Source organism: Lepidochelys kempii, chromosome 8, assembly GCF_965140265.1.
Source record: "Lepidochelys kempii isolate rLepKem1 chromosome 8, rLepKem1.hap2, whole genome shotgun sequence".
Taxonomy (NCBI): Eukaryota; Metazoa; Chordata; order Testudines; family Cheloniidae; genus Lepidochelys; species Lepidochelys kempii.
The window spans coordinates 89,557,103-89,573,284 of NC_133263.1; the positions used below are offsets into that span (position 1 = coordinate 89,557,103).

The 16,182-nt window shown below is 43.4% G+C and overlaps 1 protein-coding gene across 1 annotated transcript in view; it reads right to left on the reverse strand.

Annotated features, from left to right (window-relative positions):
- Positions 1-16,182, reverse strand: part of LEPR (leptin receptor) — a 61,801-nt gene that overhangs the window by 13,198 nt on the left and 32,421 nt on the right. Inside the window, exons 9-12 of the mRNA XM_073358245.1 lie at positions 14,597-14,796; positions 1,678-1,826; positions 1,232-1,391; positions 1,059-1,141 (exon numbers count right to left, since the gene is read on the reverse strand). Of these exons, the coding sequence (XP_073214346.1) occupies positions 1,059-1,141; positions 1,232-1,391; positions 1,678-1,826; positions 14,597-14,796 (592 nt within the window). The remainder of the gene's footprint in view (positions 1-1,058; positions 1,142-1,231; positions 1,392-1,677; positions 1,827-14,596; positions 14,797-16,182) is intronic.

Below are 16,182 nucleotides of genomic sequence, written 5' to 3' on the forward strand. Positions count from 1 at the left end.
TATATTTTATTGTGTATTGCCTGGTCAAGTCTTAAGATATCATGATTTGACTTATACATCTGATATTGGAGTTTCTATTCCTCCAAACTGCAGCGAATCAGTACAGCCCAGATGGCAAGATTTGTCTCGACAGGAAGGATGGTGAGTGCTTTACACTCTGGCCAAAATACTGTCCTTCCTATCCTGGGTGCTGGGAGGTTGGGAAGAGGAGCTGGCGATGCAGTGGTTCTTTAGCAGAACAAAAGGACTTGCTTGCTTTGAGAGGCGGGGATTATGTGTATACAGTATATGCTGTGTGGGTGATGAACAAATATGAGCAGCAAATGACCCCATACAGCCTGTACTACTGATTGCCCCATGTAACTATGCTTAGGGTACGGTCAGATCCTATTCACCCAAGATGGGCCTCTGGTGTGACAACCAGGGCAGTTAGCAGGGTCACTGGCGAGTGTTCTGTTGAACTGTAAATCTGGAATCCTGCCCTGCTGCTGAATGAAAATGGCTGCTGACTGACTGAGTGAACGGAGAGTCACTGTGACCTCATAACCATCCAGAGCAACAGCAGAGGGAAGGATTCTATCCTATTAAGTTGGAGAAAAGGGAAGAAAAACAGCTCTGCCAGCTTGTGGTAGAAAAGACTTCAGTGTATAAGGAAAAGGGAGAGGGAGAGACAACTGCAGAAAGCAGTAAGGAGAAGAGAGAAAGATATGGGAGGAAAAGAGGTAAGAACTATATTCTGATTATATTCTGAGTATATTGCAGTACTGCCACCAATGTTTTTTAGGAACCTCTACTACCTGACAGGGCTGCTGAGTGAGAGGTGGTAAAATCAATGAAGCTGTGTCCTAATTGTACTGTCTATAAAAGGACCATGAATAATGAATGTTTGAGTCTGTCATTCAGGACCGCACGTGCTTGCTCTATGCCCACCTCCAGTAACTCCACCAACACTTTTGAATCATGCATCCCACAAAGCCATCAAACTGTGGCATTCATCCATATCATGAGTGAGAAACAGAGACAGTGAGAGACAGAAGCTGAAATACAATTCTTCATACCTTCCAAACTAAAGTAACGTTTTTCTGCTTCCTTATGGGATCTTCATTAATAACTCTCCAAAATTCAGGACCTCTCAGGGGAGCTGCAAAATTACATCCATTTTAAGAAGGAGAACAATTTCACACATACATAAAACTATAATCTTCAGAGTATATTTACAAACTACACGCACCTTGGATATCCTGTACAATGGTATACGCTGGTTTACTCCAATCACTCCAGTAACCTAATCCATCTAGTCCACTGCAGCGCACCTGAACAATATATACAACACAAAGGTCCAGTACCTTTATCATGGCTGATCTTGTTGGTGCATTTGAAACCTCAAATATCTGCAAAAGAATTAAAAATACTTAGATTAGGAACACCACACAGTTTTCTAGGCATCTGACTGAGATCTTAATTCCTCAAACTGGTATATTCAGACCTCCTGCCACTGAGTCCAATGAAAAAGACAGCCCACTAATATAATTTTGCTGCAGAAAATAAATTCTATTGCAAACTAAAATACTTTATCATTTAGAACGAATTCAACATACATTGGTTGATTGACATGGACTTTGCATGCACAAACACTGCAAGGATGAAAACATTATTTTGTATTAAATATAATAGTACCTCCCACAATATTTCTTCCTTGTTCACAGAGTACCGAATCTGAAACTTAAGATCGCTGTTCGAAAATGCTGGGTTTGTCCAGCTCACATTCAGCAGCCCAACATTCTTGGCGATTTCTGCCTTAACGTTAGAGGGAGGAAACGGCTTCACTAGAAAATTGAAGAGAAAAAGCCACTGAAATGTAGACTCTGAAATATCTAATATTCTATTTTTCTCCTCTACATTGGACTGTATTGTGATCTTAGCTACAGCAATGCAAATTCTCCTCTGATATCAGGGGTTATTCCAGATTTTCTCAGGTTTATCAAATCAAAATCTTCTCAGTTTAATGTCTAGTGCACCATACAGGTTTGCTTACTCATTCACTACAGATGTAACTCAACTGTAATTGACAAATTGAATGTCTGTCCCTGAGATATTGCCCCACATCAGGACAAAAAGCTGATATATCAAAACTTTTTCCACAGAATGAAAAATTCAGAAAAATTTCAATTCGGAAATGTCAAAACATTTCATTTTGGTTTATCTTCGTTTCACGTGGGGTCAAGTCAGCATTGATGTCTGCATCCATTTCAGCTTCCAGGCTGCCTCCTGGAGACTCTACTACAGGGAGCTTGCAGAGGGGCATCGTGGAAGATGAAGTAGGGCTAGAGACCGGGGGCCAAAGGGGAAAATGGGGGCATGACTAACCCAGAATTACAACTCCCATGACGCACAGCAGTGGCTCAGGCAGAAGTAGAAACTAATATGGAGTCAACCTGAAATTACATGTTTTGATTTTCCAGATGGAAACCTCTGCCAAAATTGCTCTTTTCCTATGGAAAATTTCAATTTCAACGATGCCCCATTTTACAACAAGAGAATGTTTTGTTCAAAGTTCTTTGAGCAACCCTACTAAGAAGCAATAAAACAAAAGGGTAAGGAGAACTAGAATGACCACTTTGTTGGCAGTACGGTGCAGAGCATGCTTCACTCACTGTAGCTCAACAGCTTTATCTTATCTCTACTGTATTTAGAGTGATGAGTGTATAACTCAGACTTTTAAAAACTCTTCAGGCCAAGTATATCTGAAAGCCTTCATTTGCCAGCGCTCCTCAATGTACATTCCATTCAGCTCAGCTTATTTTACCAGCCATTTAACAAAAGGAAATCTAACGCATTTCTAGCTAGATTACTTACTAACTTAACAGAGTTTCTGAGACTGCATTCCTGATCTGTTCCCGGCAAAAGCATCACACAGACAGACAGACCCTTTGTTCCCCCCCCCACTCCAGCTCTGAAAGTATCTTGTCTCCTCATTGGTCATTTTGGTCAGGTGCCAGCGAGGTTATCTTAGCTTCTTAACCCTTTACAGGTGAAAGGGTTCTGCCTCTGGCCAGGAGGGATTTTATAGCACCGTATACAGAAAGGTGGTTACCCTTCCCTTTATTTTTATATGACACGCCCCCCAAATCACAGATAGGGTGAAAACACAGGCTGTGATTTCTTCCTGGAGCTCTAGGAGAAAACAGAATTAATAAGACACATGCACCTCTAAATATACTACCAACTGTATAAAGACTAACAAAATTTCCCACATCTCAAGGACGATTTTAACCAGTTGATTCTGGGAAACTTTCATGGGAGAGTGCATCAGCCACTTTGTTAGAAGCTCCTGAGATGTGTTGTATGTTGAAATAAAAATCTTGGAGAGCTAAACCCCACCAAATATGTTTTTTGTTATTTCCTGTGGCAGTATGAAGCCACTGTAGTGCAGCATGGTTGGTTTGCAGGTGGAAACGCCGTCCCCAAACGTATGGGCGTAGCTTTTCCAGAGTGTGGACAATAGCGTAATATTCCTTTTCACTGATTGACCAGTTGCTTTCCCTCTCAGACAGCTTCTTGCTGAGAAACACGACTGGATGGAATTCTTGATTCGGTCCTTCCTGCATTAAAACTGCTCCCACATCATGCTCGGACGCATCTGTAGTTACTAGGAACGGTTTGTCAAAGTCTGGGGCCCTTAGCACAGGGTCAGACATGAGTGTCGCTTTAAGCTTGTTAAAGGCCTTCTGGCACTCTTCAGTCCACTGAACTGCATTTGGCTGTTTCTTTTTGGTTAGGTCTGTCAGTGGGGCGGCGATTTGGCTGTATTGCGGTACAAATCACCTGTAATATCCAGCCAAACCTAAGAAGGATTGGACCTGTTTCTTTGACTTTGGGACACACCACTTTTGGATAGCATCCACTTTGGCCTGTAGGGGGTTGATAGTTTCTTGACCCACCTGGTGTCAAAAATAAGTCACTCTGTTTAGGCCTATTTGACACTTCTTAGCCTTAACAGTTAGTCCTGCCTCCCTTATGCGCTCAAAGACTTTTTGTAGATGTTCCAGGTGTTCTGCCCAGGAATCTGAAAATATGGCCACATCGTCAAGGTAGGCGACTGCATATTCTCCCAATCCTGCTAGGAGATCATCTACAAGTCTTTGGAAGGTGGCTGGTGCATTTCGCAGCCCAAAAGGGAGCAGATTAAATTCATACAGCCCGACATGTGTGGTGAAGACTGACCTTTCCTTGGTGGATTCATCTAGCGGTACCTGCCAGTACCCCTTGGTTAAGTCCAAGGTAGAGATGAACTGGGCCCGTCCCAGTTTCTCCAATAGTTTATCTGTGCATGGCATTGGATAGTTGTCTGGGTGAGTTACGGCATTTAGCTTACAGTAGTCCATGCAAAAACGTATCTCCCCATCTGGTTTGGGAACTAGAACCACTGGAGATGCCCATGCACTGCCAGAGGGGTGGATTACACCCATCTGTAGCATATCCTGGATCTCCCGATCTATAGCAGTTTTAGCTTGAGGAGACACCCGGTAAGATTGGGCTCTAATTGGGTGAGCATTACCTGTGTCAATGGAATGATATGCCCGTTCAGTCAGTCTTGGGGTGGCTGAGAACGTCGGCGCGTAGCTAGTGCACAGATTCCTGATCTGCTGTCGCTGCATACACCCAAGGGTCATGGAGAGGTTCACCTCTTCCACGCCACCAACACTTTTCCCTTCGTAGTAGACACCTTCAGGCCACTCAGCATTATCTCCTCCCTGAGCTGTAAACTGACAAACCTTTAATTCTCTGGAATAAAAGGGCTTTAGAGAATTAATATGGTACATCTTAGGCTTTCGGTTGGAGGTGGGGAATGCCATGAGATAATTAACAGCTCCCAGGTGCTCTTGGACCGTGAATGGCCCTTCCCACGACACTTCCATTTTATCAGCCTGGAGTGCCTTTAAGACCATGACCTGGTCCCCTACTTCGAAGGAACACTCTCTGGCATGTTTATCATACCAGGCTTTTTGCTCTTTTTGAGCATCCTGTAGGTTTTCTTTAGCAAGGGCTAAAGGAGTTCAGAGGGTGTTTTGTAGATTGGTTACAAAGTCCAGAATGTTAGTTCCTGGAGAAGGTGTAAACCCCTCCCATTGCTGCTTCACCATCTGTAATGGCACCTTAATCTCGCAGCCATATACAAGTTCAAATGGTGAAAACCCTAAACTGGGATGTGGTACAGCTCTGTAGGCAAAGACCAACTGCTGCAACACTAAGTCCCAATCATTGGAGTGCTCATTTACGAGTTTACATATCATGGCCCCCCAAAGTTCCATTAAACTTCTCCACTAGGCCATTTGTTTGATGATGGTAAGGTGTGGCAACCAAGTGATTCACCCCATGAGCTTCCCAAAGGCTTTCCATAGTTCCTGCCAGAAAATTAGTTCCTGCATCTGTGATGATGTCGAAGGGCCAACCTACCCTGGCAAAAATGTCCGTTAGTGCCTGACACACACTTTTAGCCCTAGTGTTGCTTAGAGCTACTGCTTCTGGCCATCGGGTGGCAAAATCCATGAAAGTCAGTATGTACTGCTTTGCTCTGGGTGTCTTTTTCAGAAAAGGACGCAGAATATCCACAGCTACTCGCTGAAATGGAACCTCAATGATGGAGAGTGGCTGTAGAGGGGCTTTGACCTGGTCTTGGGATTTTCCCACTCTTTGGCACACCTCACAAGACCAGACATAGGTAGAAACATTTTTGCCCATTCCCTCCCAGTGGAATCACTTTCCCAAATGGTCTTTGGTTCTGTTCACCTCAGCATGGCCACTAGGATGATTGTGGGCTAAGCTTAATAGCTTTACCTGGTACTCAGTTGTAACTACCAACTGTCTCTGAGGATGCCAGTCTTCCTGGTGTCCACCAGAAAGAGTTTCCCTGTATAAAAGTCCTTTTTCTACAACAAACCTGGATCAATTAGAAGAGCTGAGAGACGGTGGGTTGCTCCATGCCGCCATCCAAGCTTTCTGGAGGCTTTCATCTGCTTCCTGTTCAGTCTGGAACTGTTCCCTTGATGCTGGAGACATCAGTTCCTCATTGGATTGTGGACCTAGGCTTGGTCCCTCTGGAAGCGATGCAGGTGATGGGGCTGTTTCCGTTGATGGTGAACCACTCTCCGCTGGTGCACTATGGGGTATTTCAGGCTCTGGCTGAGCCTCTTGTGTTGGGTCATCTGCTGCTGCTGCCAGTGCAAGCTCGGTGGTGCCCTCTGGTGTTGGAGCTGTAGATGGGGTTGCAAGCGCTGGACTCAGTGCTGGCAATGGTTCTGGTGCTGGTTGCTTCGCCAGTTTCAGTTCGGGGACTGGCTTGGGCTGGGTCTCTGGGACTGGATCCACTACTGCCATTGCAGTTTTTGGCAGAGGATCCAGTTCCACCACCTCCATGTGGGTCTCTGGTAACACAGACGGGGCCCTGGTGGAAGGCTCAGGAACAGGGATAGGTGTGGAAGCTTGCTTAGTCTGGCTGCGGGTGACCATTCCCACCCTCTTGGCCAGCTTTACCTGGTTGGCCAAGTCTTCCCCCAGCAGCATGGGAATGGGGTAATCATCATAGACTGCAAAAGTCCACATTCCTGACCAGCCCTTGTACTGGACAGGTAACTTGGCTGTAGGCAGATCGAAAGAGTTGGACTTGAAGGATTGAATCATCACATGGGCCTCTGGGTTGATTAAGTTGGGGTCCACTAAGGATTGATGGATAGCTGACACCTGCACTCCAGTGTCCCTCCATGCTGTAACCTTCTTCCCGCCCACACTCACAGTTTCCCTTTGCTCTAAGGGTATCTGGGAGGCATCTGGGCCTGAGGACCTTTGGTGTGTCCCCGGTGCAATGAACTGTAATCTGTTGGGGTTCTTGGGGAAGTTGGCCTTCACATGCCCCAGCTCATTAGATTTAAAACATCGCCCAGTTGGCTGGTCACTGGGGCGAGGTGGGTTGCTGGAGAATGGTGTGGTGAGACGATAAGGTGTCTGGGGTTTTCCTTGGGATGTAGGTGGGGCCTTCGGTTGCCCCCAGTGATAGGGTTTTGTTTCCAGTTGCCCCTTCTGATATTCGCCCCAACTGCTACTAGTTTTTTTTCTTTTCTGCCACCTCCACCCATTTGGCTCCAATCTCCCCTGCCTCAATTACAGTTGTGGGCTTCCCATCTAGGATGTATCTTTCTATTTCCTCAGGAACACCCTCTGAGAACTGCTCTATTTGCATTAGGAAGGGCAACTCTTCTGGAGATTTAACACTTGCTCCTGATATCCAGGCATCCCAATGTTTCACAATGTGGTGGGCATATCGGGTAAATGACACGTCTGGTTTCCACCTTAGGGCTCTGAACCACTGACAGGAATGCTCGGGTGTTAGCCCCATTCTGACTCTCGCCTGGGTTTTAAACAGTTCATACTTGTTCATGTGTTCTTTAGGTATTTCAGCTGCCACCTCTGCTAAGGGTCCACTGAGCTGCGGCCTCAGCTCTACCATGTACTAGTCTGTAGAGATGCTGTACCCAAGGCAGGCCCTTTCAAAGTTTTCTAAGAAGGCCTCAGTATCATTGCCTGCCTTGTAGGTGGGGAACTTTCTGGGATGGGAAGCAGTATCTGGAGAAGGATTGCTAGGGTTTGTTGGTATATTCTGCTGAGCCTTTGCCTTCTCCATGTCCAGGGCATGCTTTCGCTCTTTTTCCTTTGCCTCCATTTCTTTTTCCTTTGCCTCCATAGCTCTCCTGTGGGCAGCCTCTTGGGCTTTCTCTGCCTCATTCGCTGCCTTCATAGCTCTCCTGTGGGCAGCCTCCTGGGCTTTTTCTGCCTCTTTCACTGCCTCCAGTCTGGTTAACTCCAGTTTGTGTTGCGCCTTGGTTTCTGTCATCCTAGCTTCTCTGTTTTTAACTAACTTTACACCCAAGAGTTAGAAAGAAAACCACAAAACAAAACAAAAAACCTGGCTTGTAAAATTTTGCTGTGCTGTAATGTGATACCTATGTTCTCTGATAGCTATTCTCAGCCTACAGAAAAATCCTTAAAAAAAACAAAACTAACACCTCTGTCTCCAGGCAAATAGACAGAAAACCCTCTAGCTGCTCTTAGCTTTAAAAAAAAAACAAAAAAAAAAACCTCTTCAGGTCTGTGAAAAACTTGTGAATTTCCCTGCAGGAGGTTAACTACCCTGCCTTTAGGTAGAGAAAACCCCAGCTCAAAAAAGAAAAATCACTTTGTTATGCTTGCTGCTCTGTCCCTCAGGCAGAGACACAGAATTTACAGCTGCAATCCTCTTTTACAAAACCTTTTAAAATCCTGCTGTGCTTCTGGTTCAAAATGATCTCAAAAAAATCTCAAAATGATCCCACCGCTCTGCCACCATGTCAAGGTTCCTTCCTCACTCTGAACTCTAGGGTACAGATGTGGGGACCTGCATGAAAGACCCCCTCAGCTTATTCTTACCAGCTTAGGTTAAAAACTTCCCCAAGGTACAAACTTTGCCTTGTCCTCGAACCCTATGCTGCCACCACCAAGCGTGTTAAACAAAGAACAGGGAAAGAGCCCACTTGGAGACGTCTTCCCCCAAAATATTCCCCCAAACCCTACACCCCCTTTCCTGGGGAAGGATTGATAAAAAATCCTCACCAATTTGCATAGGTGAACACAGACCCAAACCCTTAGGTCTTAAGAACAATGAAAAAGCAATCAGGTTCTTAAAAGAAGAATTTTAATTAAAGAAAAAGTAAAAGAATCACCTCTGTAAAATCAGGATGGTAAATACCTTTCACGGTAATCAGATTCAAAACATAGAGAATCCCTTTAGGCAAAACCTTAAGTTACAAAAAGACACAAAAACAGGAATATACATTCCATTCAGCACAGCTTATTTTACCAGCCATTTAACAAAAGGAAATCTAACGCATTTCTAGCTAGATTACTTACTAACTTAACAGAGTTTCTGAGGCTGCATTCCTCATCCGTTCCCGGCAAAAGCATCACACAGACAGACAGACCCTTTGTTTTCCCCCCACTCCAGCTTTGGAAGTATCTTATCTCCTCATTGGTCATTTTGGTCAGGTGCCAGCGAGGTTATCTTAGCTTCTTAACCCTTTACAGGTGAAAGGGTTCTGCCTCTGGCCAGGAGGAATTTTATAGCACCGCATTCAGAAAGGTGGTTACCCTTTCCTTTATTTTTATGACATGAGTGTATAACTCAGACTTTTAAAAACTCTTCAGGCCAAGTATATCTGAAAGCCTTCATTTGCCAGCACTACTCGATGTACAGTATGTATCCTAGGAGTACTCTCCTCTGCCTGAAAGCTAATGGATATTTGATCTGTTAGATCCTACTAAGAACTTAAATTACTTTAGAGCGATAGTCTTGTTAGTCTGTATCAGCAAAAAGAATGAGGAGTACTTGTGGCACATTAGAGACTAACGAATTTATTTGAGCATAAGCTTTCATGGGCTAAAGCCCACTTCATCAGATGCATGCAGTGGAAAATACAATAGGAAGATATATATATACACAGAGAACATGAAAAAATGGATGTTGCCATACCAACTCTAACGAGACTAATCAATTAAGGTGGGCTATTATCAGCAGAAGAAAAAAACTTTTGTAGTGATAATCAGGATGGCCCATTTCAAACAGTTGACAAGAAGGTGTGAGTAACAGTAGGGGGGAAATTAGCATGGGGAAATAGTTTTTACTTTGTGTAATGACCCATCCACTCCCAGTCCTTATTCAAGCCTAATTTAATGGTGTCCAGTTTGCAAATTAATTCCAGTTCTGCAGTTTCTCGTTGGAGTCTGTTTTTGAAGTTTTTTTGTTGAAGAATTGTGACTTTTAGTCTGTAATTGAGTGACCAGGGAGGCTGAAATGTTCTCCGACTGATTTTTGAATGTTATAATTCTTGATGTCTGATTACTTTAGTAACTTGCAGCTGCTGTGTTGGCAAGTGCAAGATTCTTTTGGCACATTGTATAGGCAGTATAAGTACAGGACCAACACAGCCCTGCATACTCCACTATGTGCAACGGTACACAAGTATCTGAGAAAGAGCATTGAAGGCCAGGATTACAATATGTCAGTGTCGCTAACGTCAACTTCAACAGAATCTGCAAACACATTTGTCAAAACAGGATTAAAAGACTGAATTATGTTTTTGAACTAGAAAGGACCACCTCCTTGAACTGCCCTCGTTTAAATATGTTTGAATGCTCAAAACTATTTGTGAACTCCAAAAATGACCACATTGTTAGCTCACACTGTCACTGTACTATCATTCATTAACTTGTTGTCTCTGTAGTGCTTGGGAAAACCAAATACAAAAAGCAAAACGTAAAACACATTTCTACATCCCAAAACCTCTTAGGGAAGTGGTATGGCCATAATGTATTGGGGTTGTTCCTTGGGCAATTCCTTTGGTCATTGTTCCCTCCATTTAAATTTTAGCTAGCAATGGAAGATTTGGTTTAATTTATGCTGAAGTCTTACTATCTGGGTGGATTTGGTCTTCTCCTCCCATAACAGAGGCTATGTCTACATGACTGCAGTAAGTCGAACTACGCTACGCAACTCCAGCTACATGAATAACGTAGCTGGAGTCGACGTACCTTAGGTCGAGTTACCGTGGATCTACACCGCGAGGAGGTCGACAGAAGAAAATTTCCCATTGACTTGCCTTACTCTTCTTGTCGGGGGTAGAGTACAGGGGTCGACTGGAGAGCGATCTGCAGTCAATTTGGTGGGTCTTTACTAGACCCGCTAAATCGACCGCCAGTGGATAGATCTCAGAGCATCGATCCCCGCTGTAGTGTAGACCATCCCACAATATTTTACTCTGTTCTATGCTTGCTGTACTTTAACAGTCTAGTTTGAAAAAAGACGGAAGTGCTTGTTTCAAATATTGACTAGAGCTGGGTGGGAAAATGCTATTTCTGCTTTCATATAATGTGTGAAAAATATTTGGGCAGAAATTCTGTGAAGCACAAATTTGCCCCATACAAAACTCTTTCTTTTGTCCTTTGGAAAACCTACGTGGGGCTTAAGACCTAGGTGAGTCCTAGGCCAAACTGTAAACCTTCTCTGTAGACTTTAAAAGGCACCATTCCTGAAAACTCCTAGCAGACATTGGTTTGACCTGTAGCCTCAAGACAAGTTTAAGCAAAGTATACTGTTAATGTTACAGAAGAAAGTTTATTGAACCTGCAGTCTACACCTGTATCAAAAAAATCCACTTAAGGGATACCGCTTGCTGCAAAGGTGCTATGGGGAAACCTTAGTAAGGCCCTGAAATAGCAAAAGCACTTGAGCACATGAAGCGTCCCATTGGCTTTAATGGGAACACACACGTGCTTAAAGTTACACGTGTTTAAGTGTTTTGCTAGATCAACAATCTAATCTACCAGGGAGTCTAGGACCTATACAATGAAATGTTCAAGGTAATAATATGGGGCACAAGGCCTTCACAGAAATGTTTATTCATTTGGGGGGTTTTTAATTTGCTGTTTTGTTTTTTTTAATTTAAGCCTAGAAGAAATTCAAGGCACAGACTCTTTATGGTTCTTATGTCAGTCCGGCTGAGCAATCAGGAAGAAGTCAATCACAAAACATTGGTTTTCACTAGCAGTTTCTTCTCACATGCCAAAACTTGAGCCCCCAAAGCAGAACTGTCAAAAAGCTCAGTTCCCCAGTATCACTTTGGAGTGCAACCTTTTTGGGAGCATGTGTGTTATTAACCTTCATAGCAGAGAATTAAGAGAAGATCTGAAAATATACAGATGCATAGCATAGATATTAAAACAGGAATAAAACCCTATTTTTTCAACAGGTATTTAGGGATAGATCAGTTGTTACAGGAGTAGGTAGCACATAATTAGGGATGGGGAAAGGTTTGAGGTTTGAATGGAACTCTGTGCTATGCAGGGATAGAATCATAGAATCATAGAATCTCAGGGTTGGAAGGGACCCCAGAAGGTCATCTAGTCCAACCCCCTGCTCAAAGCAGGACCAATTCCCAGTTAAATCATCCCAGCCAGGGCTTTGTCAAGCCTGACCTTAAAAACCTCTAAGGAAGGAGATTCTACCACCTCCCTAGGTAACGCATTCCAGTGTTTCACCACCCTCTTAGTGAAAAAGTTTTTCCTATTATCCAATCTAAACCTTCCCCACTGCAACTTGAGACCATTACTCCTCGTTCTGTCATCTGCGACCATTGAGAACAGTCTAGAGCCATCCTCTTTGGAACCCCCTTTCAGGTAGTTAAAAGCAGCTATCAAATCCCCCCTCATTCTTCTCTTCTGCAGGCTAAACAATCCCAGCTCCCTCAGCCTCTCCTCATAACTCATGTGTTCCAGTCCCCTAATCATTTTTGTTGCCCTTCGCTGGACTCTCTCCAATTTATCCACATCCTTCTTGAAGTGTGGGGCCGAAAACTGGACACAGTACTCCAGATGAGGCCTCACCAATGTCGAATAGAGGGGGACGATCACGTCCCTCGATCTGCTCGCTATGCCCCTACTTATACATCCCAAAATGCCATTGGCCTTCTTGGCAACAAGGGCACACTGCTGACTCATATCCAGCTTCTCGTCCACTGTCACCCCTAGGTCCTTTTCCGCAGAACTGCTGCCTAGCCATTCGGTCCCTAGTCTGTAGCTGTGCATTGGGTTCTTCCGTCCTAAGTGCAGGACCCTGCACTTATCCTTATTGAACCTCATCAGATTTCTTTTGGCCCAATCCTCCAATTTGTCTAGGTCTTTCTGTATCCTATCCCTCCCCTCCAGCGTATCTACCACTCCTCCCAGTTTAGTATCATCCGCAAATTTGCTGAGAGTGCAATCCACACCATCCTCCAGATCATTTATGAAGATATTGAACAAAACCGGCCCCAGGACCGACCCTTGGGGCACTCCACTTGATACCGGCTGCCAACTAGATATGGAGCCATTGATCACTACCCGTTGAGCCCGACAATCTAGCCAGCTTTCTACCCACCTTGTAGTGCATTCATCCAGCCCATACTTCCTTAACTTGCTACATTCATACATTCATAATACATTCATATTTCCCCCCAAAAGCTATACTGAGGTGAATGAGTGCCTCTGTGTATAGTTTTCAGAGTAGCAGCCATGTAAGTCTGTATCCGCAAAAAGAAAAGGAGTACTTGTGGCACCTTAGAGACTAACAAATTTATTTGAGCATCAACTTTTGTGAGCTACAGCTCACTTCATCTGATGAAGTGAGCTGTAGCTCACAAAAGCTTATGCCAGTCTCTAAGGTACCACAAGTACTCCTTTTAGTATTTATAGTTTATTTTTTCAGTAGTCTCTCTTCTCTTTTCTATTTCTGCTCCTTTTTTAAAGCCTCTTCTAAGCAAATGTGAACCCTGTAACATTTGAGTGAAAGTAAAACATTCAAATCCGTGGGGCCCAACTCACCCATGGTCCCTGAAGTCACTGCAACATGAGTTTGCCACACGGTTTCTAAGTGGATGTATAATTATTCCCTCTCCTTAGTACTAATCTTGAAATATTAGTTGGGGTCTGTTTAGAAATATACATCAGATGAAACACTGTCCAGTGAACATCATCAGCCTGTGAATGAAACTAGGTGATCAATTCTCTTTCAGGTTAGCATTATTAGTTTTCCTTTGTACTGTGCCTAGAGGCCCCAGTCAGGATTTTGGTCCCACTGTGCACGGCATTCTACAAGCACAGTAAGAGACAGTCCCTGACCCTAAAAGCTTTCAATGTAATTTGAGACAAGGTGCGACAAGTGAATCTGACAAACAAAAGGATGAAAGGGGAAATAAGAATAGCAGTTACAGAGGTAATAGCCAACTGCTCAGTGATTCCTAGTTGCTCCAGCTAAACTTCATCTTCTTTGTATTTTTTTATTTTTATCTTTTTATTTATTTAAAGGCCATCAGCTACCCCGAGCAGCCACAAAACGTAGACATCTGTGCCTGGGTAATTTCTTGTAAACCTCAGAGCAGAGGTGTGTCTGGAGGAGGGTTTGAAAAAGTAGTCAATAACCTTTATGGACCAATTCAGGCAGGCAGTTCCATGCTTAAGGCAGCATGGAAGAAAGTGTAAGAGACATTTGTAGTAGAAAGTAACAGAAAAACAAGACAGACATCACTGGCACAGTAGAGGACACAGGACAACACAATAAGATAAGAGCAAGCACAGAGAGAGGCAGAGCTATGGAGGGACTTCAAGGTAAGGTCAGAGAGGATTCCTTCCTTTCCATACCACTAATAATTGAAAATGCACTTTTTTGCATGCCATGAATTAAAAAAAAAACCCACAAAAACAAAAACTAACAACCTTTTTTTAAATCCAGTCTTTCTTGTAAATGTGTCTGCAATGGCCACAAATTGATAAACACATAAAACTGGTTCTTTCAGCTGAAAACGTATTGTGTGAAGTTAAGGCCTAATCCAAAGCCCACTGAAGTCAATGGAAAGGGTCTCATTGACTTCAGTGGTCTTACAATCAGGACCTTGCAGCTCCACCTACAGCATATAGACATTGCTGTCCAAGACCACTATTGGAAGAAGAAAGATATTAAAGAAATATTTTGACATACCCACATCTGCTGGAATGACACAGGTTGGTGGGGATTCAAGTGTTCCTAGTTGGTGCTTTATCTCTATCCACATGGTATATCCAGATAAAAGAAAAATAGGCTGAAATGTACACTCGTAATAATGATTCCTCTGTAAATGGCATTCTTTTGCCTCGGACTTTGGAGGAATACTTGGGAAGTCAGAACAATAGATACTACTCCTTAAAAGAGATGAAAATATTCAATTAATAATTTTCAACAAAGAGCTGTTTCTGTTATGAATAAAACTCCAAAGAAAAGTAAAGAAAATGCTGTCATGCTGAGGCTTAGAAATAATACTGCTTGGAAATCTTGAACTTCACATGCCATGTTTTAAGCCAAAGTCATAATAACATTTATTTATCAACTGCACTCTTCTCCTACACTCCCCAAAATTACAGTAGAGGATCATCCTTTTCAAAGTAACATTGAAACATAAAAAGGAAATAATACTTTCAATTAAACAAAGGGAAAAATATTTTATCCTCTTGGTGTCCAAGCTGTGCTTACAAAATTAGAACTGTTATAATCATTCTTGACTCAGTGTTTGGGGGTTTGCTTGGTTTAATTAAAATTGCACTCCATGGCTCAAGGCAATATGGTAATGAGACACCAAAGATTCTTCCTCGAGTTTACCACTTCAAACCTAGCCCATGCCTGACTTAAAGCAGTTATGGCTGTTGCTGTGGCCTATGTAAAATAAGTTGACGACCTAGAAGACAGGATTTTCACAGCACTTGATCACCTACACATTTTGCCACTCATTAACTGGCAACTTTTTGGGTGGTGTCGGCAGAGAGGAAAAGGAGTTTGGGCCTGATCCAAGGCTCACTAAAGTCAATAGGAGTCCTTCCATTGAAGTCAATGGGATTTGGATCAGGCCCTGAAAGGCCCCATGGATAATGAATTACTTTCCGAGTTCCAGAAGTATTTCCTCCAGGGCACAGTTAAGAATGCTAGCAGTGTAGTGTTAAGAGTTTACACTTTTTTTAAACTTGATGTAGAGATTGATAGGACTCCCTTCCCACCATTTCTGTAGAATCCAACCACCTCCCATGTATTTAAAAACTGAAGCACTAAGAACAATCTCTTCCTTCCTTCCTTCCCAACCTCCAGGAGAAATTGCATAGTGAGTTCCTGGGGAGGGTGAGTGTGTGTGCGTATGCGCTGGGAGAGGGCGGGGGAAGTGATGAAATTACTGAGGTAAAGTTGAGTCAAAATAGGATTTGCACATTTAGTTCTGTGTGTGCCTGGGCTTTCTCCCTCCCGTGACCGTGAACTTCATTGTCTAGTTCCAGCACCTGGGGCAGTTCTGTTGCCTGCACTCAAGAGCCTCTCCCTAGTGAATGACAGTTTCATTGAGCCAGTGGAATGAAGCTTTGGTGGGAGGTCATGATCATAAAGAACCAACCTCCTTAATAGCTAGGGCCAATCGCATAGAGGGCTTTGACTATCAATAGGGCCCTACCAAATTCCTGGCCATGAAAAACGCATCATGGACCGTGAAATCTGGTCTCCCCCCATGAAATCAGGTCTTTAGTGTACTCTTAACGTATACTATACAGATT